At 39.7% G+C, this 26,861-nt stretch overlaps 2 protein-coding genes across 2 annotated transcripts in view; one reads left to right on the top strand and one right to left on the bottom strand.

Annotated features, from left to right (window-relative positions):
- Positions 1 to 13,405, top strand: part of chrm4a (cholinergic receptor, muscarinic 4a) — a 40,246-nt gene extending 26,841 nt beyond the window's left edge. The window contains exon 7 of the mRNA XM_020102250.2: positions 773 to 13,405. Within this exon, the coding sequence (XP_019957809.2) occupies positions 773 to 1,018 (246 nt within the window). The 3' untranslated portion in view covers positions 1,019 to 13,405. The remainder of the gene's footprint in view (positions 1 to 772) is intronic.
- Positions 13,406 to 17,771: 4,366 nt separating this feature from the next.
- Positions 17,772 to 25,405, bottom strand: LOC109639030 (midkine-like). Its single transcript, XM_069521388.1, has 4 exons — positions 25,387 to 25,405; positions 21,914 to 21,981; positions 20,858 to 21,025; positions 17,772 to 19,634 (listed from the first exon to the last, which is right to left on the bottom strand). Coding segments are annotated over exons 1-4 (489 nt in total). The 5' UTR covers positions 25,389 to 25,405; the 3' UTR covers positions 17,772 to 19,383.
- Positions 25,406 to 26,861: the final 1,456 nt, after the last annotated feature.

Below are 26,861 nucleotides of genomic sequence, written 5' to 3' on the forward strand. Positions count from 1 at the left end.
ACTCACTTTCATTGACAAAATACTGCATTAGTACCTGACATATATTGCAAACATACTCAGGAAGCATTTTTACTCTGCTAGTACACAGAGAGCGGAAAGGCGCACTTGCTGGTAACCAACCATTTCTGCTCTATATGCACAACTGTGAGCACAAGCCTGTCCTTCCCTACACGTTTGCAACTGTTCAACAACGTCCGATGGTCACTTGATTGGTCACTATCAACACTTCTGAACTTCAATCATATCCTGTTTTTCAGATTTCTTGTCTATATCTTCAAAGTATATCACTTATTACTTGCAGGAAACATCTCTTCAGGTGCTTTCATATAGTCAGTGTTTGCTGCCGTTGCATCCTTCACTGTTTTTATCGTAAACATGACCAGGAAGAACGGTGACCGCCCCCATCATGACAACCCAGCAATGTGTGCTAATGCATTCTGTACCTTTTCACCAGCAGAGAAGACACTGATCGATGACAGAATAGAGAATAAGCAACATCAGCTTCAAAGACGATAATCACATCGTTAACCATTCCCTTTGTAGCTGTGTGATGAGTATTCTACAAGGTGGATAGCAGCAGTGTGTGAAATGTATTAGATAAAAATAATAGACTAAGACATCAGACACAGTGCTCACTCATTGATTAACTACCTCCAACAAGTTTGTTCTGGACTTATCTGCAAATAGATTTTCAAACCACTGCAGTGAAATGAATTAAAAAAAGATCTTTGTTCTGTTTTCACATCACTCTTCCTCTCCTCTTTCTCAAAAGGTGACCAAGACTATCTTTGCCATCCTGCTGGCTTTCATCATCACATGGACGCCATATAACGTCATGGTGTTGATCTCCACCTTCTGCCAGTCCTGCGTCCCCGACACCGTGTGGGCTATCGGCTACTGGCTCTGTTACGTCAACTCCACCATCAACCCGGCTTGTTACGCACTGTGCAACGCCACATTCAAGAAGACTTTCAAGAACCTCCTGCTGTGCCAGTATAAAAACATAGGTACAAGATGAGATGGAGGGAGAAGACTGAGGGGGGATGGATGGGGAAGAACGTGGGGGGGGCAGAAGAAAAACTGCTGACAGGTGAGTGAAAGGGAGCTGAGGAGAGAAATGGAGTTTAGCAGAAGGTCCCTTTTACAGAAAGCACACATCAGTTTTGCAGGGGATGAGCAACCATTGTTTATGCTGCGAGTGAATGCCAGTCATCCCAGTTGGTTCCTATGGACTCAGAGTGTAATGTGAGTGCAGACCAGGGATTGTATAAGCTGCTCAGCTTCCACAAAGTTGGAACAAATCACACTCTGGGTGGAAACATGGTTTCACAGACACAGGGAAAATAATTGCAGCGGGTGAATAGAGGTTTATGCGAGCAGAGGGAGAGAAAATGGAGGGAAAACAACAAATGGGTGGAGGGATGGATACATACATATGATTCAGGGCAACATGCATGGCTGAGGAAGTGGTCTTGCTGGAAAGCTTGGATGTACATATGTATTTATAGATTGGACTGTGTGAAATGTCACAAATAGAAGCTAAAATTTGGCAACCAGAGAATACTTAATACTTAAAATAAATATGAAGGCTGGAGGTCTGGATGGATGGAGGGTTAAACTCTGCGATAATGGAGGATATAGAAAATGTTGGGTTGTGAGAGAAAGAGATCGGTGGCAGAATGTAGTGGAGAAGAGACATCGGCAATGTAACCAGGATTTATTCTACAAATTAATTACCAGTGAAATGCGAGTGTACACCAGGCGTTCTTTCACCTGCACAGAACTCAATCGCCATAGAACAGATTACAGCTGTTTCCAGCTGTGTTCGGGCACAGCTTGGCCACCAATTAAAATCTGTGTCTCTGTGCTATCAGAACAGAAGAGCCGTGGCCACAGACATAATCACAGCTACAGTCTGTCACAGTCAGCCAATCAATACAGATGCCTGTTAACAAGCTTCTGCCAGTTAGCTGCATGGATTCAGACTCGGCCCACCACAGCACAGGCTGCTCGTTTTCCCACTGTGGTCACAGCAATTCATTTTTTTTTTACAATACACAGTATCATATGCTAATGTATCCATGCTGTGAGAGCTCAGCCGTCATCTGTGGATCAGGAGATGCACTGAGGGAAAGCCAAGAATTCCCATGCACCTCCTAAATTAATGTAAATTATTGTTTCTGTTGATATTAGACATGAAATTAACAAATTCATTCATCCATTTTTTGTGTGAGGTAGATGAAGGGTGTAAACTAGTGCATGGGCTGCAGTTTTCACTCTTCATGGGTTTTGTATTTTGGAATGGGTCTAGTTTCCCTCTTAGCTTTTTCTACCCAGATTCAGTGACCTTGTCAGAGCTGCAATATTAAATGTATAAATGTTATCACAAAAATGGTTAAAACCCATTAGAGTAAATGTGTTTGCTTTAGTTTTTGGAGCTGATATGATTTTATCTCTCATAAGAATTTTCATTTCACAGCCTCCAGTTCAAAAACTATGAAAAGCAGATTTGTGTGTAGATCATTTTCCAGAGATGCCAAAGAAAAAACAACAACATCTGGGTGGCAGAAAATTACAGACGGAGAAGGGTGAAAGAGGCGAGGAGGAAGGGAGTCAGGAAAATTATGAGCTTGTGGAAGAAAAGTAGGAAACAGTAGATACACAGGAATTTGTATTTAGTCCTGCTCTCTATTCCTAATGATCAAGAGGGAGACAAGTTATCAGATTATAAACTGCTCTATTGGCTTAATGATGCTGCTGTCTGATATTTCACAATGAATGATCAGTATTTTGGTTTGTTCTCATATCGTTAGTTATTTGTATAGACGAGGAGGGCATGTGAGGTTTTGTGCAGGGTTTAGGATTTTTAAGGACACTGGAATTATTCTCACAGATTTGTAAAAGGCCCATCCCAAGTGAAACATCTTGCAGTCAGCCAAAGTGCTGAGAAATCTCCCATGACTCAGCAGGACTTGGGTCGGGGTGCTGCTTATAATGGGACTTGTGTCGGCTTAGCATGGCTCAGCAGCTCGTCAGAGAACTAGTCAAGCACTTACTGCTCAGTCTGATGAGAAAGAAATGGGTGCAAATGATGACATTCTGCTCATGCATGCTGGGACAGAAGAGGAGTGACTAAAACATGGGGCAAGCACTTTACAAGGATAACCTGCAAGTTCATGTGAGTAGATAATCAGCCAATCATGTGGCAGCGGTGCAATGTATGAAGTCGTCTGTCTGAGTATATGTTGTGTTCATTCCTACATGGCCACAGTTAACCATCTTCTCCGTCTCAGAGTAAAAGTCTAATTTCGTTTCACGAAGATCACAGTGAGTTCAGTGAACAATCAGATGTGAATCCAGCAGAAGTGATAGAACAAGAGATTATGCTGAATGTGCTGCTGACAAATCTTGTTAACGCAGAGCAGAACCTCACACCAAACATAACGTAGCCCGTCAGGCTCGAGCTTCACTTCAAACTCTGCTTTTATGTTTATTAATGATGAGGACCACTGTTGCCTTTGGTCACAAGGCACATTCAGAGGAAAGTTTCAAAATCACGTGGAACCCAAAGTGAGGAACGGTTGCTCTGAGAAATAAACATACAACTGCAACATCAAGCAGCTGTCCCTTCAGACATTCGCACCAAGTTGTGTTCATGTAGCTTCACCCACTACCTCAAGATGTTTAGGGGAATTCCGCTATTTTTGAATTTGGGGAAGTAACTTAAAAAATGTTTTCTAGTTTAAATTGTGCTCCGAAAAAAGTCTCAGATGCAGCAGCTCATTGTCGCTCCTCTGCTGCTCCTCATCCGTGCACTCAGGCTCAAATAAAGACCCAGAATAAGAATTTTAGCTTTTTCTTTGGTGATTTAATTATTTATTCCGTGGACTGTTGCCCCATAAGATTACCTTTACCTTTTATCTACCGCAGACCATCTACCAGACTGATTCCCAAAGTTTTTGTAAATCTAAAATACTGGAATTCGCCTTTAACAATATACGTGTGTAAATACACTTCCATCTCATTCCAACTTGTTTGTGTGAGACATCTGAAGTTCATGGTAGTCTGATATGAGGCAGCTTACCTACGATACCCTCCACAGGGTCAAAGCAGCAGGACGGAGGTATCGTTACGTATCATTTCACATTTCAGCAACTGTTAACACTTCAGTGTGTTTACTGTCGAGAGCTTCTACCACAAATTACAGTGATAGAGGCTCAAAGTCATCTTTAATGATTTGCTGTTTTAAAGATGGCGAGGTGAAGCAGAGACATTTTTACTGGAGTTCACACACAGACATGAGTGGACAGGACTCTTGAACAGTGTTGCCCAGTAGGAGGAGCTATTTTGGGCAGTTCATGTTCCATAAGTGGGCCTGTAAGTAGACACCGTTTGGTGACTCACAGCGCTCCAGCTCTTTGTATGGGCAAGAAACACAATGTGCCCTTGTGAATAAATACTAAAAGTTTCAAAATGTACGAAGGTACAAACGGGTGTGCATAAAACTACCAGTTCTAGTTTGCAGTTAAGCCAGAAACACACAGTCTGCAGTTTAAATCTGAATATTTTGGAATTCTGGCTGAATTTGAGAAACTCAGCAACGATTAGTTGGAAAATTCTACAGTGAAGCATCTTGTCTGAGGATAGTTTCGAATTCAGTGTTTCCTGTTGGCCGTGTCTGAAGGACAGAAAGAAAGCTAATAATTAAAAACCCGAGATCATACATAGAAAAAAAAAAGGAAATAAAGAACAGGAAAAACACAAATCTACCATCTCTCCCCCTTTAGAACTCTATTATTTCAAACTTTTGGATTTCTTCAGACAGAGTGAAGTTAAGACCAGAACTAGCCGAGTATCTCTTCACAGCAGCTTGACAGCAGACACTTTCCCAGCTGTAATGACCAGTGTTGCTGGCAGATTGTATCGGCTGTCACTCGCTCACTAATTAAAATGAACTTCACATGTTGGTTGAATCCGCCGTCTCTGACTGATTAGTTTTAAAATGAGGAGCCTGCAGCAGTCAGTCTGCACTTGATGGACACGATACTGTGCCAACACAGAACTACAGTAAAAACTGGGACATGCTGTTAGATCAGACCAGTATTTCTTTGTAAAATACCCCAGTTGGCTGCTTATGATACAAAGATGATAGATTTGGAGTTGCATTTTGTTTCACTTTTAAAGGAGGAGAATATTAAGTAAGCTTGACGATTGTAAATTCACTGTATTTATAAATGAAGTAATTTATATAACATTTATATAGAGCTTTTCTAGTCTTAGCTACCTCAATATGTTTCACATAACAATTACCCATTCACACATGCACCTCTATACACATATAGACAACACACACCTTTGAACACCCATCTTAATGAGGATACTCATTGGCATGATGCACACCCCCATTCTACACACAATTCTAACGGTTATGTTTCCCCTCAAGAAAAACAAACGCTGGTGCACAGGGGTCTCTGTTCTGGAAACAAAACAGCTCCTAAATGTTAATGCTGGGTTTATAGTTCCCATCTCTCACTCACTACATCTATCAAAAACATAGAATAACAGATAAATTGGACATAAACCAAAAGACAGAGGGTGTCCCAGAAAAAGGAAGGTGAAAAGAAAAACAGGCACGTGACAAATTCTTAGATTAAGCAAAACCAACACAACAACACAAACGCAGAGGGCCAACTGAAGGTGTTGACCCTCTGACAGCAAACAACCAACTGAACAAGCCAGACCTCCTTATAAACCCAGGGCACAGGTGCAACTCATTGCTCCAGATGAGCTTGGGAACCTGTGGCCTGGTTCTCCATGTGATCTCCATGTGATCTCCATGGCCATAACGTAATCCTATCTTAAATGTCTCACACTAAACTTAAAACCAAGTTTTGCTTTACTAAAAACATCACTAGGATTATTTTATATTTAAACAGCCCATTAAAAGTGGATCAGAAAGTGAGGACCAGCTCAAAATGGTCCTTACAAAGATATCTGCACACACACACACACACACACACACACACACACACACACACACACACACACACACACACACACACACAGTGGTGCATCATCAGGGATTATTTGGGGTTCAGTATTCCTCTACACACTAGAGGAGGATGGAAAGTGCAGACATTAGCCTTAACTAACCAAGTGTAACTCAGGAGACGTCCTGGTTAAATAAAGATAAAATAAATAAATAACAAGGAATATTATACCACAGTGGCCGTTACATTCCCGAGGAGCCAAAGATGCTGAGTTAGAGCGTTTCACTTACTGCTTTACATCTAATTTGTGTTAACATCATAGAAAATGTACTTTAGCAATTACTGGTAATAATCAATTTTATGATGAAAGGAAATTCTGTGTCATATTAATCTGAATGGACCAATCCTTCATCCTATCTCAGTTTTAGAGTCTCACTTGTCTCTTATTACTCAGTTTCTCCACTTGTCTCAATAGATTAAGTTGCTGCTTCCTCCTCGATATATTAAATCGCATCTGACTCAGTCACCTCTGATCGGCCAGTCATCTCACTTTGTACAACATCCAGATCCTAAATGGTTCTGGCACATCTTCATCCACTCTATTCCCTGGAGTTCTGACAGACAGATCATACCACATCTCATTTCCTGTCATCTTCTGAGTCTTTCTATATCCTCCCATCTCAGATTTCTCATCTTGTTCTTCCTCTGATACATTATTGCTCCCTCTCACTCAGTTTGTCTGAGTGTCTGTCGTTATTTTCTTTCTATCTTTTGGTCTCAGGTAAAAAACAGGGAAGGTTTTTTGACTCTTCACAAAAAAAGATTTCAAGCCAGTCTCAAGTTCTGAATCAAGGTTTTGTGTCCAGACAATAGCTGTGAGAAACAAACCTTCTGGTCATTCATGTGCGTATGACCTCGGTTCTGCGTGGCAGCAATGAATTCTGCAGGTTCATAAGTAACTATCAACCTCTTCCTCATGTCTGTTGAGAAAAGTTTCTTTTTGTAAATCCACAGGCAATCATGCCTCATGCCCCAACATAAGGTAGTAGCTAGTGCAAAAATCCAGTGTCTTAATTAGAGGTGCAGGAATTCCAAGATCAAATATTAAATATATATATAAATACCTTTATCTGCTTATTCATTTATTTTTTGGGTTGTTCCTGTTGGTTGTCATTTCTGTTGTTCTTTCACTTCACCATTTCAGCCCTAAATGTGCACATAAGCTGAGCCTTTCATGGTCTTTTGCTGCGTATGTCTCCTCTCACTTCCTGTAAAATTTTAATTGCTGTTGCTGTCGTCGCAATGCAGCATGATTGATTGCGAGACGGTGGATGGTTTTGGAGTTATTTCAAATCAAAATGTAAAGTTGAGCAACAACACCTCTATAATTGTCCACATCCTCATGCCATCAGCAGTTTTTGAGCTGTGTCACATCATGTTTTATTCCTAAAAACTCATCATCTGGACTACGACTATAATTTAGACATAACTCTGCAAGAATGTCACAGAGGAAGTGAATGCAACAGAGGCGTTATGAAGTGGAAGCAATTCCCTTTATTATCAGTTGTTCTCAGAGACTCAGCACGGACATTTGAAAAGATTTGGGTAATTCGCTCTGTTCCCTCCTCAATTAATCATTACTCTTCATGCTCTCTTCCACCTCATGTCACTTTGTGTGTCTCTCTGGCTTTGTTTACATTTGTCTTGCAACGTTTCTGCTTTGTACACGATCAGAAATTACTACTGAACATTTTTGAGCAAAATACAACCAGTAATTTCACTTGCAGGTTAAAATCATCATTCACTAGTTTGAAATGTCTACAAACATAGGCCATTTGCAGATAATAAAATCTGCATATAAAGAAGGTTGCCACAAGATTTAAGTAAACTCATTTTCTTAATCTTAGCTCTGCTCTCTCGGTTTTTTGTCTTGGGAATATTGTCTGGTACTTTGAACTGTTGGAGACAAATCTGGTGCAGGATTTTCTGTAGATTTCCCATTAATGGATGTACGATTTCACTTTCACTGTGTATGTCAAGGATGTGGAACCTTTTTCCTATCAAGGGCCATTTAAATTTTCACAACATCCTTCGAGGGCCATGTTAAATTATTGAACACATATATCACACTAACCTCTGTAACGCGAAGGCTGGGACTGAGATATTTTGAGTTGTATTCACTGCAGCATTTTGTCCCAAACAGAGATGTAGACTTCATGTAAGTGGAAAAATCCTCAGGACGTTTACAGAGCTCAAGCAGTGGGAGGCTGTTCCAGCTTTGAGCTCGTTGTTGCTTCGCAGCTCAATGATTTCATGTTGTAGGTTGTCAGGTGCATCAGCTGGTTCTGCATTTAGCGGCGTGTTCACTTCCCTTTCTTTAATTTTCATGTCCGGAAACCTCCAGACAAATGCCTGAAACAGTTTTACACGCTCCCTCAACAGAAAACACAGTCTTACCCCTTTCCAGTTGCACTTACCACAACATGCAAGGCTCGTTGAAACAGTAGTTTATCTCTCGTATCAAATCCCACACACAAAAATATCTAGTTTTTCTGTATTTATTATTTCTGCTGATCGCAGGCCACAGATAAATGTGTTTTTTAACATGGACAGTTGCCTTTTTATCACTTTGACCATCTCCCTGTAAACTAGACACCCTGGATTTAACTTTAACTTCCACATCCACATCACTACACTTGTCAGTGGTGACATACCACAACTGTGACCTGACAGTTATACAGCCTGAAGCACATGTTCATCTATCAAAAAAAAATTATGAATTGACTTAGGGCCCTAATAAAACTTCCTGCAAGCCACTTAGCAACAAGGATTAATTTTATTTTGAAAGCCTTTGACACCACCTTCACGAAATAAGTGTCTCTCCCGACACAGAACTAGCAAGTATATCAAAATGGATCACCTAAAAACCATGATTTTATTTTTTTGTTTTTGAAAAGCTCTACAGAAATGAAGGATTATTACCAGTATTATTATTTTTATTATTATATATTCAAGTTAGAACAACTAAGGCTCATTAGTGACTTAATTCTTCTATAATCAAAGTTTTTTGTTCCTCATCACTAACTTTGCACATTTACTTGTTTTTCTGTTGCTTATTCAGATTCTTCAGATCCGTCATGAAAGGCAGAGTTTTCTGTTTTGTGTTTTCACAGTGAGAATAAATCCTGTATTTAGAACACAGCTTGAGAATGGGGGTAATACAAAAAACAGAAGGAGAAAGAAAGTGAGTGGCTGCACTTTTTTTTCCCAGGAACAAATAGCTCAGACAGACACAAGGAGAGGGGGGTCACCGGTTGGTTAGCTCACATTCTTAATTGACATGATGTGTGGAGTGAATGGATGACAGCAGAGTTTAAAGAAATTGGACTGACTGCCTGACTGCTTTTTACTGATGGAAAGAGTGAAAGCATTCATGAGAACGTCCATCCATCTTATTAACCTAAATCATAAAACTGTGGTGGGACAGACAAAGGGGCCAAACATTTACCCTAGAAACTGCTGGGACACTGAGATTCTCAGTCATGAATAAAACCATTAACAATCAATATTTTCAAAATCTACCACAAAGATAATGGACTAATGGTCTAGTAGTTTAAGTTTTGTTTCTGAAGGGACCAAGCTACAGTATCTCTGCCTCCATTTCTCGTCAGCTCTCTTTCACCAGTGAGGTAGTGCTCTGTTCAGAAAAAGCTCAACTCTTTAACTCCTGTGGTTTGCTGGTGTAACTCCAACTCTCCTCAGTCGAAGGCATCCATGACACCACTTATCCCTGCGAGCCCCGGGAGGAGAGGAAGAGGTTTGTGGTGGTGTAGTGAAACCGGATCAAGCCCAGGGTCTGACCCAAAGGGAAGAGGAGGCGCTTTGAACCTGTGGCTGCTCAATGAAGTCTAATAAGTGTGATTGAGCTTTTCTCACAGCGGAACAAATCGCCTGACACTTCCAATAAGGCCTCTCCAGCTCTATTGGTCTGTCATCACACACTGCTACCAGGAGCACATGGCTACAGATGGGTATGGGATGTTAATATTCATCGACTGCACTACAACCTTAAGGACATTCTGTGATCAACCAGTTTCGTGGTTTTGTTATGTAGTTTTATTACGTTTGTGTGAAGAAAATGGGAAAATCCGAGACTGAGCGATGCTTAGATTTTACAAATGTGTTTATGTCCATGAAAGTAAATTTTGAAATGCTACCGTCTTTTAATATCACTACAGTATAGTTAGTATTAGACACTCTATAGAATCAACCCTACCCATAGCTGAGAGTCCATGGCACCTCTGCGTTAAGATCTGTCTGAAAATACATTTGGCACATTTATAAAACACAACACACACTCACTGAGCACTTTATTGGGAACACCACAATTGTGGCAGTTGTAGCATTCAAAGATGCTCAACACATTTAGTAAGAGTGGTTACCTGAGTTACTGTAGCCTTTCTATCAGCTTCAACCAGTCTGACCGCAATCCTGTCACATTCCAAATCACGATCACAAGCTCCTGATCTTTACCTGCAGCTGCCTGATTGGATAACTGCATGAATTTGAGGTGTAAAACTGTTCCTAATAAAGTGCTCGCCGAGTGTACATCTGCTATGTGGAGAAACAGGAGCTGTTGACTATGTTATACACCAATATTCCGACTATTGACTTTATTCAGGATAAGACATCAAGTCAATTATATGAGTTTATAGGAGTTGTCAATAGAATATTAAATTTATATATACATTATTCCGCCAACCTGAAATTCTGATGTTGTCATAAAATTAAAACGTGTACATGTCTATACAATGCATCTTATGTCGGAATACTCCACATGTCTTAGTTTGATTATTGGTTATTCAGAGTTTGACGTCATTCAGGTTTAGGTTAGATTAGGTCATCAGAAAGTGCTGTTTACATGGTCGTGTGTTATTCAGACTTAATCGGGTTAATATCAGAATATTGGTGTACATGTCAACATGGTCATGCCCAGTGGGTGATAGTAGCAGAAACCATCTACAGACTGTTCCAAAGAAAACTATATAAACTAAAGAAAGAGAACCAGGGGCCAGAGCACCAAAGTGACATCCAAGTTTTAAGTGCAGTTTCGAGTGAACTCTTTTCTTTTTGTGCAGAGATGTAAAAGTATTAATTAAGAGGAAGTAAAGCTGAAAAGGTTGAGAAAGGTTTTCCACTGTTGTGTGCAGTGGCCAGTAAAAAGCCAACGCACAGCTCAGGGTAGTTCACACTGTCTCAGAGGATGATGAAGAACCACTGCATCTTGTATCAGAAGATTGTCTGAACATAAAGTTTGATTTGACGATAGCTGATGACAGGTTTGATCTTCAGAAGCAATCACACAGAATGTATTTTCCCTGATGGAACAATGTCATGACGGTCATTTTCTTCTAACCAAAACTAAAGGAAACATCCGGAGAAAACTACATTGCATGGTGTTTCTTTCAATTTGGTAGTTTACAGTAAAACACTGTTTTAGCATCTTCTTAAGATATATAAGTAAAACTCGATGTAATGTAAAATACAAAGGTAGTAACCAGTCACTAGTTTATAAACACCTCTGTATCAATGTAAAGCACATTTCTGTAAATATGCACCTCAATCATTCTGAATATTTGCTCTAAATATATCACATACTGAATCATTCCAGGGGGGAGAGACATGGTCTTTGTCTTCTTTCAGAGTATATGAAATGTATTTATTCCCAGATGTACAGAGCATGTACTTTATAGTGATCTAAAGACATTGTGAATTGTTTTTTTGTCAAATTATTGCTATTAAAACTCAGTGGCATCAGTTAAGTGACAACAAAACGTTTTCTCCATATTGAAGAGCAAACTGGTACGTTCATCAATTTTCTGTGAAGAGTGCACTCCTGCTTTCAATGTTTTACTCCGGAGGCTGGAAATCTATCATATGGATACCAAACTAAAGGAAACAGTGACACATAAAGGTCTCTGTGATGTTTCCTTTAAGTTGGTAGAAATTCTATATGTACTGTAAATGCTTTCAATTTAAAGAGCTGCCCTGCGACTCACAGGCCACTAACAGGAGGACTCTTTAAAGCGTAAATCAACACTAAAAGTAATAGAAGGTGTTCTGGCTTTCACACTGCACACTGAACATTTCCAAGCAAATTCATGAAGGTTTAATTCGTCTCAGAATTCATGTAAAATCCACACTTTCTTTGCTTCAACGCTGACGAAAACATTCTTTAGTGTGTACTGCGGGTAATCTGAAAAATGTCGATAACTTTGAAGGTTTCTTTTAAGTGGCAAAAGCCATCAAGCACAATGCTGAAAGTGGCTCTAATGAAATAATGAAAAACAAAGAAGGGAGAGGTTTCCTCTGCTACAGAGAAATCTCCAATTAACGGTACACATCCCAGAGTTCAAGTAGCCGACATATCTCAAGATAAAGAGTGTGGAGGAGGTGGCGTGAATCAGTACTTAATGACTTAAGTGCTGCAAAGAGAACAATAAGAAGAAGGGAATTACTACTGGAAATCTGTTTATCGGTCTGATATTGACAGTGAATGTTTGTGCGGGGGGAACAAAAGGAGGAAATTGATGCCGGAGATGGTTTGAGATGAAATGGACCGCAGAGTGAAGAAAAGACTGTTGGGAGAATATCCTGGGTGAAGCTGGGTGAGAACATAAAATATGAAACACGTTGTGCTTAGTTTTGCTTGTTACAAAATTGAATATGGGATATTTCAGAGTTTGGCTGTCTTTGGTGTGGAGGGGGAAATAATAGAAACAAAGAAAAACCATTGAAATGAGAACTTTTAGACTGCTACTGTTAATTGAAGGCGGGACCAAAAACTTATAGATTAGTTAATATTGTAAAAACAGCATTAATTTGTTTTATCAAAGAACAGTCATGCAATTTAGTGAAAAACCCATTTGAAAGTGCGATATCTCTGTAATTCTACTTTAGTAAGATGCACAAACTCATAATGTAATAGTTGAAGTATGTAGCTCAAACATGAACTTAACTCCAGCACTTTAGGTAAAAGAATTTGGTTATTTCCCACATGGGTCATAAAGCAGTGATTCAGCAGTTTACTACAGTTTTTATGGGTCGCAGTTGATTTACTCTTTAAACCAATAAGTGCGAACACAAGTCCTCGCTTCGTTTCAGTTTCCTGTGGTGGCTTTTGGGAAAACCCATCTGGTGATTTATATTGCCTGTATAATGCTTTATGGCTGTTTGTACATTCTCTTATATTGTATGTATGTATTAATGTTACACATCATTTTCAAAGCAACAGGGCACATCGCCTGGCACACTACACAGCTCGTATGACTTTTTAAATGAAATGTTCTAAAGATAAATCAGAAGCTGCTTGTGTTGATAATAAACTGTAATGCTAATAAACACCTGCTGTTGAAGGATTGTGCACTGTGTGTTGTTCCCCACCTTAAACATGGTTTATTATAACACGTTATTCAGGGGAATTCTTTAAAGCATTAATGTTTAAGCCTCAAAAGTGTGGTCGAATGAAGACATGGCTGGTTCAAGGCGTCACAGCATTAACAGACATGTGGAGCCCTGGTTTCAACTTGAGTTAAAAGTGCTGACTTGAAACTCAAGCCAAGGAAAAATGGAGATGTGATCTTGTTAATCTGTTGAAAAAAAAATTTGACGAAGGTGTTGCATTTATGTTCAATCACTTAAATATTCTTGTAAGTGTATCCAGTCATAAGGTTTAACAAATGACTCCAGTGACAAGTCCATCTTCAGAGTGGATCACACTTGTGAAAGTTTCAAAATTGCACAAAATCCTGCAGATGTGTCCAGATGTTAATCTTACAATCAGCAGAGTAAAAAAACAATATCTGCACGCACATCATTCTGCTCAGTGAATTTCTAATAGAGGGTTTTTTTTGTGAGCATCAGTTTGGGACGCCAGAAATAGCCCCTCCCACTGGCACTGTACAGTCGACGTCATGCTGTAACCATGACAACACAGATAGAAACTCCACATATCATTTATCCCGATGTCGATTCCAGTCAAATGGAAAACAGAGATCAGAACATGAGAGCTGACCTAGATCTGGAGAGGCAAATCATTAGGAGTCAGAGTCAGAGTTATTATTATTTCACAAAGTGAAGCAGCTGAACGGATCGTCTCGTCCTGGTCAGAATCTGACACGTCTTCTTTCGTACTCTGACCCGACCAGACACACACATCTGCATCTCACACACGTGGAACATGAGACAAAACAATGGCAGTCGCTGGTGTTTAGCAGTCACTCATGCAGAGAGAAGTGGAGAGGCGGTGCGTTGCCATGGCAAAGGTATGATCCTCGTCTTACTATAAGGACGAATAATCATCACCAGGAACAGGAAATGGTAACACACACACACACACACACACACACACGATACTTCTACTATATTCGGTATCATATTTTTATTGTTCTATTGTGACAAATACAGCAGCCTATTACTATTATTGTAATAATAATAACTTTGCTACATTGGCAGTGATTTGAGAAAAAGGCTGTTCTGCACGTCTTCCACAATAAAATATTGCCTTAGTGGCGTTTTTTAATGGTTGAACAAAATAGTTGGATTTCCTCCTGGAGGAAGCTTGTGGCAAATCTCTGAGTCTCTGATTTCACTGTCAACTGTCAAATTCAAAACACAAAAGAAAATGCCCCTGAAAAAATCTCATGGATCTCATGTCACCTTGTCCAAGTGCAGTGAGCTGAAGCAATAGTTGTGTTTAGTTCAGCATCTCACTGGAAGTGATGTAACTTCAAGTCACGTCTTGTGTCTGGTTATGACATCATGGGCTTCGTCGCACAAACAGATGTTACACACGTATGTCATCAAAGATAATAAGAATAATAATTTTATTTATAGAGCACTTTTCAAAATCAAAGTTACAAAGTGGCAGCAAAATAAAACAGACAGGTCGTAAAATCATGCTCACAGCAAAAATGAAGGAATCACAAATATTAAAAGGCAATTTTCATTTTAAAGAAGTCTGATAGACACAAGTCAGATTTTAAATGAGAAAATAGAAGTCGTCCACAGCTGAGTCACGCACAGACACATTGCTCTTCTCGACTCATTTGATTTAAGTGGTGTCCAATCTCTCTAGAATATGATACCAAAAGTTATTAAATAAAAAGAATAAGTAAAAGTTAGTAGTCATTCACACCCTGTCCACAAACATACGGAGCAATCAGCTTATATACCCACATTAATGTATGGACTAATTCTAATTGTGTCTAATGAATGACTGTAGAAATACATTTTGAATCGCTGTCAGACCATTGTGGTTAATTAATTGTACATATTGTTATGATCACTTAATGAAAACACACACGCAGACACACTCAGCATAATACTGTAAGTATTCCAGTTGCACCTGAAGGAGAGCTGACCTCACAGTACATACAGTACACACAGTACATACAGTATGTGACTGACCCTGAAAATACAACACTGTCAAATAAATTCCATATAAATTATAAGCAGCTGAAATACTTTCCTTCAAACATGGCTGGTCGTGTACAGGCAGAGGATCAGAATGCAGGTGTTGATCTTTCAGATTCAATTAGAAGAATTTATTCACTGGGTTTCATCTTTTAATGTTTGATGATGACATGTATTTTATATTTTAATGTGTGATTATGATTTTGCATTTTATATAATAGTGATTAAAGATTCAAGTTCATGCACTGTGGTGTCAAACAATAGACCTCCAATGACACAGAGATAAAGATTAAATACAGAAATAGAGTTTGAACAGACTAGCTTACTAATAAAGAAAAATATATGCAAATATAAAAATAAAAAAATCTATACACATACATATGTATATACACATAGGGGATGGAGGAAGTTGGCTCTATGACGGTTACAGTGCCGAACCGGACAATTGAAAGGATTGTGTTTCAGTATGCTTTCTTATTCTATGACTGAATGAATGAATGAATGAATGAAGCACTACATCTGTGAATACATATGCATCCAAGACACAGAGAGGTCAGTACGGAGGTCAGGTCAAAGTTAAGCACACCTCAGAATCGTTGATCACGTCCCCAGTGGTCCCACCAGTGGCTCCTGCAGCTCAGAGTGAGGCCTGCAAACACAGTTCTATGTGACAGGCACTGGAGCGCTGTGTTTCACCAAGCACTTTCTTCACAAAAACAAAAATGACCTCTTTGACTTTTAGTTTCTTCTGTGTGCTCTTATCCAATATCCTGAGCGCGGAGTGTAGAACAAAAGCTCATTAAATTTTGACAAGGCCGTGCTCATTAGTAAATGAGATAAAATGTCCTGCGGGGCTCCATCGTGTAAGAGTCTGTGATTCCTGCCAGGCTTTCTCTGAGGCCTTCTCCATGAGGGGCTCATCTCTGTATAGCTTCACGTTCCATTACTTAGATATTCCTCTGTAATGTCTCATCTCTTTTTCACTTCTAACTGCAGATATTGTTCTTAGCATTGCTATCATTGAGGAGTTTACCCACTGCTTACAGATGTGGGCAGTGATGCAGCACTTCCATCCTTCTTGTGGTCTGAACAAAATGGATGTAAGCTTAAAGATGCCTGCTTGTATAATAGAAAATTAGCCTAGTTCTCTCTGCCTCTGCCAGATCTTTGGTCACTGAGCTGGACTAAACAAAATAGTTCTACCACTTCAGACGTCTGCTCTTTCTACCTCTTATCCTCTTGTTATATCCCTGGTCTCGGGGAAACCTCGACATAAAATGCAGTGTGTCTCCTCAATCAAAGTTAAGAAAACTCGAGGGCAGCAGTTTATTAATGTCAGAGGGGAGCAATGCTCAAAACAACAAACATAAATAAATAATATAACCTAACTCCTGGAGGAAAAGGCATAAGAGAACAAAAAGAGCTTCTCCCACCAACTCACTTGTACTAAATGTGGTCAGGTGGTCTGGGTACATATATATATTTGTATATACCTCTTGCATGCTAGTCATAAATACATACCTGATTTCTACCACCATTCTTTGCACACCAGCCTCACAACTTCCTTTGCACTTTATTTATTTAATCTTTCCTTCTTTCGTTTTTGTGTGGAAGTGATTATTTGGACTTCCACTGCACCTTGTGTATTTTCTTTTCTTTTTTGTGTATTTTTTTTGACCACTCAGTAGTTTCGTACAAAGCATGATGCTTTGTATAATCATCATCTCGCATCGTCCTGTGAAACTGCCATTTGACCAATTCCAGAAGAGTCACTGCAGCGACTTGTCCCACTTTCAAATTAAAAACTAGACCGGACCAACTGTGACGAGTCGGACAGGAGACACGGGGAGAGAGGGGGGGAAAGGTCCACAGCTGGAAACCAACCATGGACGCTGTGGTTATGTGAGAGTTTTTTAAAAATAAAATTTGTCTCTGGATTTGTTACTGGAAAACACACCTGAAAAAGCCCCAGCATAACAAAATGTCATTCTGTTTTCATGGTCAGCAATCCATTGTCGCTCACTTCTGCTGTGATTGAGCTTCCACTGTGTGGTTTTTGCAGCTGTGATAAATGTTACTGCACTTGTGTGCGACGTCTCAACTACCTTAGAAGAGCCCTTGAGGAACAGACAGAGAATATAAAATCAAAAGCAGAACCAAGAGAAAGATCTGAAAGTTGAATATTGTGAGAAAAGACGTTGGGAAGTCTCTTGAAGGTGAATGGAAAAGGTCACAAACATCTGGATAAACGACACCAGCGGAGCCTCAACCAGATGTGTGTCGGCGGCAGAAATTAAGACAGCAGAATCCATTTTCAGCAGGGTGCTGTTTATTTATTGATGAAAGCTTTCTTCTCCAACCTACATCAAAGGCGTGACTGATGGATCCTAGGTGTGTGAAAACATGTGTGAGACTGAATGTGCTGTGGAGAGACAGGCAAATCAGGTCATTAAAATGAGTTCAAAGTCACATGACACCGTATCATCGACATCACAAGCTGCAGAACTTAGCGTCATAGTGAGAAATGTGTCAGCCTTTAATAATCAACAAATATTAGTAACTGTTATAATATTACGACACAGTAACAGCAACTTAACAGTCAAGGACAAAGAGTAGATTCTGCTTTTTTCATACAACCGTGAGTTGCTCAACTAAGTTCTGTAGCTGTGTTAATTCCTTAGAGATCCTGTAGTCCTGCGATATCCACTTTTAGTTATTCATAAAAAGTTTGAGATGTGTTGTTACAGCTACAGTGGAGAAAATAGTCAAAATGTATGAACAACATTCAAAGTGAAAGACTCGTAATGGATTATGGAGAGCCTCTGTGGTCCTAAGGCAATTTTGATTAACTAGTGACAGTGGTGGTTAGAATTATAGAAAAGGATGGTGTTTGTCGAGCCACAATCAGCCCCAGCTCTCCGGCATACAGTAAAAAAAGTTTGTCTGCTACTGACACATCCCAGATTAATAAAATAATTCAGAATCAAAGACAAGCTGGGACAACTTGGAAATTAAAATAGCTCCCATCTCTAGCGCGGAGCCCACGTGCATTTATTTTATTAAAGGCTTGGTGGTGAGGGCGCAGATATTGAGAACGCCCTCAGCCAACATTTTTCACATTATTTAAAGTTGATAGTGGTGTAAAGGAAGATTAATAACACAGATATCCCTTCGATTTAGAATTAGCTGCGATGGTTGGTTATAAAGCTTTGGGTCATGCTCGCTTCATCATGCAGACTTCTGTGCTGCTGTCATGTTTTCGTCATGGTCGAGGACGGCACAGAAATATGTGTATGGGGATCAGGCTATAAATCTCTAAGTGTTGGGGCCACTGTCCAGCTGTCAGACACACGACTGCTTCTGACAGTCATGGCTTTGTTTCTATTTGTTACACACAAAAATAGGCACTAATGTCAAACGACAAAGACAACGGGTGAAGAGGAGATGAATGTAAAGGTATCACAAAGCAATAAAGACAACAAGGGGAAACTGTGGAACCAGGGGCAAATGTTTGTTACAACTCAATACACAAAAGTGCTGGACAGAGGCTAAGGAGATTTTTCCATTCTCCAAAAGTCAAGTTGGCGTTAGAGCGAAGTCATTTAGGCCGTTTTATATCTTCTTGGTTAATTTTCACAACTGTAGGGTTACACTCAGTAGACCAGTATTGTATTGAATTCACTAAGAGGGCGCTCATGAAACAGTCCTCAATTAAATAGAAAACTTATTTACACCTGCTTACAAGACAAAAAATACATATTTTGTTTTCATGTTGGCAAATATTCTATCGATCATATAGGAAAGTTAATGAAGTGAAGTCAGATGTAAATCAGGTTAATGTAGAAGCTGCTAACTGATCATGGTGGCGTTAATAACTACATTCCACACACTCACAAAAAAAAACACAACAAATCAACTATTAACTGCTCGTGACTAAAGCTGAGGCCAAAGAGTTCCTTCTTCTCGACTGAGACTGAGAAACATCCAGCAGTGAGCTCGTCAGTCTAGCCTTTGTTTGCTTTCTTGGTTTTCCCTGGCACGGTTTGGACACAGAAATAGTCTGTTGACACTCTGCATCGTAGAGAGCCCTCTTCAATGTCCCTGTTCGGGTTCTTGAGCCGGAGCCCGGATCACAATCTCCCCAACTGCCAAACCGATATTTACAGTCAGCTAGAAGGACAAGGGAACACAAGTGATATGGCTTTTCAATTTTCAGTTTCTGTTTGCAGGAGAGTCCAGTGGAAACCAGTGTATCAGGGGCTGTAGATACACGGGGCATTAAAAACAGCTACATTTTGAACATGCTTCTAAGGTTCTGCATCAGTGTTATTCCATGTTTTACCTGTCAAACATAAATCAATGTGCACTAACCTGTTCGACCTTCCACAGTTAAATCTAGTGCACCTCAAGGTTCCACCCAGGGCCCCATCAGATTACACATGCTAATCAAATATTATTTCATATATATCAATGGTCTTAAATCTGTTGTTCTCACTTCATGGTAATCTATTGACAGTCTTTTCAAAATGCTGTAAGTCTACCATCAGCTTTTCACCAACTAGATAACATTTACCGATTCCACCAATTTCTATTTTATTCCAAAAATGAAATTTTGATTCACACACAATCTGTCCTGCCTTAGTTATTTATTAAAAGCTCTGACTGTCCTTGGACTTGGTTACCACTGAATTCTCATACATATGCCTGCAAGCTTCATCTATTGGGATTATGAAAATTGCTTATCCTTCCCCATTCACAGGGGGCACTTTAAATAACTCTCAATTAAAACACCTCCTTCTTTGGAAACCATAACACATGTATAAACTGCTATCACCTACACTCTTTGTGCTGCAATGTCAAACCTACCACAACTTTTTTCATTTAATAAATCTTCAATTTTACAATTTGTTAGTTTACAACCTCCATGTTAAGCTAGTTTGAAGTTTGCTTAGTGTTCCTGTACAGTAACAAGTTGTATGAAATAAATAACACGGCAGCAGTGCAACTTGAAGCCTCTCTGACTAGACGACCAACCTGAAAACTGAAAACCCATCACAACCCTGAGTGCACAATTTCTAAAAAGTTGTACAAGCTGCAGACAACACGCAACAAACACTGCATCACATATATTCAGGGCTGAATCAGTTAAAGCTGCAACACATGTTACAAGTGCTTTTATATTGTTTCCATTGCCTCTGTATTCAGTCAACGTCAGTTTGTCTAATGAGGGACAATAGAGCGAGGTCACATCTAATGCATTGATTCTAGTTGCAGACTTTACATTGAACTGCATACAATTTGTCTTGTCTAAGTTTATCTCTCACTCTGTGCGTGTGTGTGTGTGTGTGTGTGTGCGTGTGTGTGTGTGTGTGTGTGTTTGTGTTTGTGTGTACCTCCGAAGTCTTTTTTCCAGTTGCATGGTACTTTACATTTCATCTTGTTGGTCTGCTGGTCACATGACCCCTCTCTAAATCCTGCTCCACAGTCTCCGTTGCTAGGCACACAGTTGCCATAGCGCCAGTCGGTGCATTCTGACCCATACTGGGAGGGTTTGTTTTTCTCTAAGAGCAGAATAAAGTCCATTAACATGTGATTTTAGACGAGACATGCATAGTTATAAGTATTATTCCAATGTGCAAAGCCACAAACTCAGAGACAAATGTGAGAAATGTGGTCTTTGGTGTTTCGGACTTGTGTAGCATTTACACCACATGCATCAGTATGTATTTAAGTTGTAATGCTGTGAGTAGTTTGTGTTAGTGAAAGGAAATGTATCATGCATCCACCTCCACTGTGCCCATGTCATACAAACTTTGAAACACATGCATAAGAATACATGTTGACTGAACATACATAGATAATATCATCAGAGACATATCATCAGCTGTGTACCTTAGCTGCCTTAGCATGTTTTGGCCTTTTAATCACAAGACACCCTCTGCTACGGCAGGCCCACCACAGGCTGATCAGACCTGGGTGTGTGTCTCTAACATCTTTGGGCCCAGTCGTGATCTTTCCTCCTGATCCAGAGCTATGATGTTTCTTTTATGCTCTGCCGCAGCACTTTTCTGTGGATTCCTCTTTGAACAACCTGATGGTGGATGTGGCCATTAAAACCCCTGCAGCCCATCTCCTTCAGCCTAACTACATCCTGACTCCAGCTCTGTATTTAACATAGACATTATATATCACAGCCTTGTGTCAACTGAAAAATAACACTTTTCCAAAATGTTGAAGTATTTTTTTTAAATGCCCAGATTATTACACCATAGTATATAAATAAATATAACAATGTGCAGCTCATCTGCAGGACATCACTGTACTCAAATGAATTACATGTTTCTGTAATGCACAGATGTTCCCACTGAATGCAAAAATATGAAATAAAAAACTTCTTATTCATAATAACAACAAAAAGGGACAGAGAAATAGATGGACTGGATGGTGACCTTTGTTTTTCCCTCCAGCCACAGCGGTGATGAGAGCGAATAACAGCAGCAGCAGTGCAGCCCTCATCCTATAGAAACACAGCAGAGGGAAAATCAACATCACAAAGGTTCACATGCATCACATCTGCTGAGCCATTAAGAGTTGACTCCCAGCCCAGGGTTAGTGTACGTGTAATCATTATCTGCTACACTCACATCCTCCATCAGTGCTCATAACAACCCAACAGGGGACTGCTGAACACTGGTCCCCTTCATACAACAGTTCTACAATATACTGTCACTTGTAAATTGTTTGTGCGTTGGAGCTTGTGTGTGTGCGGAGCTTTTAAAAAAACCCCGTCTATGGTGCAGATTTAAGTTAGGAAACTTTGTGTTCATTGTTCATGCACGTTTCTTAGTTATTAGGGTGCAATTACAGCAATTGCTTAGACAGTGCACAGATATTTCACCTGTATCTCATCACATTAACATCTATCTATACAAGAGTGTTTCAAGAAACAGTGGTGAGCTGCTAATAACAAATATATAAAATACTCCTTCATTGATCTATAGCCGTGCTGCACAGCGAACACATCTCCAGAAATGATGCTTTACTTTGCCATGAAAAAATAAAAGACCATCAGAAGATAGATGCCTATAAGCAAGCACACATTTTTCACTCCACGAAACTGTTTTATCTTCAAGCTCAGACTTCAACTTTTCCAACAGGCATCATTAACCATCATTAGCTTTGCCACACCAGCCAGCAGCGTCAGACATCTCCTGTATCCCCCCCTCGCCTCAGGGCTGACGTGATCTGATCCGCATGGGGGAAAAGTTTCTTTTTCTTTTCGAGTAAAAAAGTGAGTAAAGTAATCACCTGAATCACGACCTATTAGTCACAAGGTCCACTTACTCGTGTTTTGAGGAGCTTTCAGTCACATCCTGTGAGATTCATTGTGGGGGGGCTTCATGAGAACAGAACAAACTGTCGTGGAAGGCCATGAGGAGGCCGCACGCTCCACAAAGACAAAGTTTAAGGATATGTGATGAAAACCTTTTTAAAAACTGCTCTTTCAAGGCCAACCATGAACCTTCAGCTCGATGCACACCACAATGTGAAATAAGTTTAAAAGCATATAATAAATAAACCTACTAATTTCATGAGTATCACAAAGATCATTTGTTGGTGCAGTCCTATATATCCAGCTGGATTGCAGAGCTTTTAAGTTATGAACTTGTATCTGGAGATAGTCGATTGCTTAACAAACATGAAAACATTGACTGTAAAATGTTCATTGGAGATAAACCAGGTAGGATGAACACAAGTTTCAACTGTATATAAAAGCGCAGACAGTATATTGTAGAACTGTTTGAGGAGGACTCCCTAATGACAAGGAATCATTCTGAAGCAGCTCCAGTGCTTAAACACAGACAAAGCAAACTGCAGGCAGGTTTAGAACGGGCTCAGAACTACATGTGTAGCTTACATAGATTTCCAAGTGGTGTCTCTATGAGCAGCTCAAACAAAACATCTGATGACTTTTTTCCCAGTGTCTCTTTTATAAGTCGGTGATCCACAGTGCAAAGCAAAGCTGGTGGAGCACGATGGAGTGCATGTCTCAAACACCATCCAGGCTGCAATTATGCACTGCTGCTCTAATAGCCTGTCCAGGGACGGGAGCTGAAAACCACCGCAGCAGCGTCCCATGAGGAAACCACTCCGAGCTTTTCAAGGATCAACTGAAGTCGCAGCAAGGGGAATAAAGAATATAGAGTCTGTGGCAACAAGGGTTTTTAAAATAATGTTGCTGATTACAGAACAATGGAAGAACTGAGATATGAGAATTTCTGCTATTAATTTTCTAATTGTTTTACTATTACTCCTTATAATAAATGACTGCCTAAAAAAACAACAACCTAGTAAATAACAAGGGTAATGATAGTAAATAACACGCTCATTAAGACTCAGAGTGAAGGTCAGAGGTCAACATCATTGATTCCAGACAGTGTTGAGGGAGGAACAGAAGTTTGTTTGAGGTTAGAGGTTAACAACAGGATGCTTCCTATAACTAAAAACTGACTGATGCATGTGCATGTAAGTAACATATGTTATATAATATTTTATAGCAAATGTCATATTTCACATTTTAATAATGCAATAACAAAGCAATAACACATACACGAGCACAGGGGCCATGTATGACAGTAAGGTAATTAAGTGATAAAATCAGTCTCATTATATTGCTTATAAGGCTATTGAGCAATAACTCCAATAAAATCTGCCTGAAGCAGAGCTGTAGCAGTGGAAGTATTGTGTGCAGGTGTATCATTGTCGAGTCTCACATTGAAATGAACAGGACATTTTTATTAACTTTTTCAACGGCTCAGAGATAAGGGTAAATATTAGGCCTCAGAGCTGCTAACAGCTGTTAACAGAGGCAGATGTTATTACCTCCGCCAAGGGATGTATGTTTTCAATGCTGTTTTTGCTGCTGTCAGCAAAAAGACTCAAAAACTACCGAGCAGATTGCCATTGACATTTTTTGGAGAGGTGGGACATCACCCGAAAAAGAACCTGATCTTGATAAACAGGCCCTATTCAGCGATAGGGGCGTTTATTAACATTCACACAGATGTTGTGCTGTCGTTTCATTCATCACTTTGAACAAGCTCCTCATCTTATAATTGTCTCTGGGACAAGCTGGAATATTCCTCAAACACAGTGGTGCAGAGAGAGTCCTTTTTCAAGCGCCATTAAACAAAAACTGCCTTTTCACAATTGCTTATTCACAAATGCAGAAACTATAATTTTGGTCTAAATGCTTTAATTGACAACCTGTCCTTCTTATGTTGATAGAAAAGTAATTTAATGTTAGAGTTTTGCTGTCGCAGTTTAATCACAGAAATGTCACTTCAGGAAATGATATCTGTGGAGGCTGGTATCTCCAGGAACAGCCCCGCCCCCAGTCTTTGTGGGTTCACAGAGGACCCCTGCATTGGAGGATTTGTTTGCATAACAGCTTTGAAAAATATGGCTGCATACGAATGTGTGTCAACACTGGTCTCATTTACATCCTGCATGTGTGCTGCCTGGCAGACAGGGAGTCTGCACTGGGCTGATCAAACCTTTATAAGGACGCTCGGCCTACATCAGCCAAATGTTTACTTCACATGACATATTCTGTATCTGTGCTTTGTAGCTAGCTATGGATACTGTATACTGTATATGATATTTATAACATTTGAATTAGAATCTGGGACACTCATGCGTATTTTTACAGCACTGTCAATCCATGGCAAAGACTTGCTGGGTTGCTTTTTGTTAAAATCTTAATAAATAATATTTCAACTTTTCCCCCAGACTTCAACTTGATTATTCAGTCGTACCTATTGAACAGTTCAGATAAATACTTGAGATTTCAAACTGCTTTTTAAGGTCTGACATTTGGGATTTAGATCAAGGATAAAGAAAAATATAATGCGCCACTGACATTTCTTTGTGAGCGCTAAGCTGCTGTCACTGTGGAGATGTGAAATGCTGGAGCCACCAGAAAGAATATCCCTGGTCATCAGAGAGAAAAACTATAAACTCCCTCGAGTGACTTCTCTCTGCTCTGCATCTCTCTGTCAGTGCCTGGAGGTCCGTCTGCCAAAAGACACAACAGGAAACCAAACATTCTGACTTTCTTATGAACATGAAAGCAGACAAAGAAAAAGATTTCATTTCATTAGATTTCATCTGGGTCGTGATGGTTATTGGAATCAGTTTGTCAGAGAAAGGAAATTAAGTAATAAAATCAGAATCAAACTCTGGTAATTGTTAAGGTCAAGGATCTTTGATGCTAGAGACAGTAGAAATCTAAATCTAAAGAAAATATTTTTCATAAATGCACTTTAAACATCTGATTTCTGCATCACATTGACTGGCAGAGGGTAAATACACTGAGTATCTTATTAATAATGTTACTAACTATGTCATAAAGGGAACGTGTGTAATATCAATAAAACATATTCTAGTTATTGTACTTTGTGCTATACTTATTAACACACATATACACAAAACAGAGTGAACATTCAGGTTTATCTCCTCGTTACATAGTTTAGTTGTAGAGGGCTTTGTCTGTACTGCAGAACTAGGATTATAACTAATAGCACTCACACACACACTTCCTAATAAAAGGGTGACAAAGTGAATTTCTGTGGCATGTTCATTTTTTTAATCTGACAAGCTCTGCTTAATAAGAGCTTTGAAAAAGACCAATTTTGCTCCCCAGCCACCAGAGTTTGAAGTTTGGATTCTGTCCAACACATTAGAAGTGAGGGGGGGGGGGGCGCTTTGAGAGTTGGTGACACAGCATGTGTGCGTCTTTCTGTTCATTCTCTAATTAGGGATTTTGACAAGCAGTCCAGTGGAAATGATGGAAATGTTTTATTGGTCCTGATATGACCTTCTATACCAAGAGCACACACACACACACACACACACACAGTTTGCTACTATGCAAATAATCTTTTTGTGGACAGAATGGACTGTATAAAAAATAAAGACAAAGGAAGAAATCAACAAACACTTGACCGTGGCAAAGATAACATCTGACTCACAACCATAAATATTACTTTGGGCCTGGAACAGATGAGACGTGCAGGCGCTGCAGGGTAAACATGTAACAAACTCTTTCTCTGGTGGAAACCCAGTGTAAACACTCTCTACCCCAACACAGAATAATACTAAACACGCATTATTGACTTATATAATAAGACCTACTGGGTCTCAGAGTTTCTATTTATATATTATGTGTGTGTGTGTTTGTGTGTGTGTGTGTGTGTGTGTGTGTGTGTGTGTGTGGCGGTGAGGGTTGGGGTATCTCGAGATGATTAACTTTTGGAGCTGGTCAATAAAAGGTTGAGGGAAAAAAAATATGGTCAGAAAAACACATTTTCTAAGATATCTCTGCAAACAATAGAG

The sequence above is a fragment of the Paralichthys olivaceus genome, chromosome 24, assembly GCF_024713975.1.
Source record: "Paralichthys olivaceus isolate ysfri-2021 chromosome 24, ASM2471397v2, whole genome shotgun sequence".
Classification (NCBI taxonomy): domain Eukaryota; kingdom Metazoa; phylum Chordata; class Actinopteri; order Pleuronectiformes; family Paralichthyidae; genus Paralichthys; species Paralichthys olivaceus.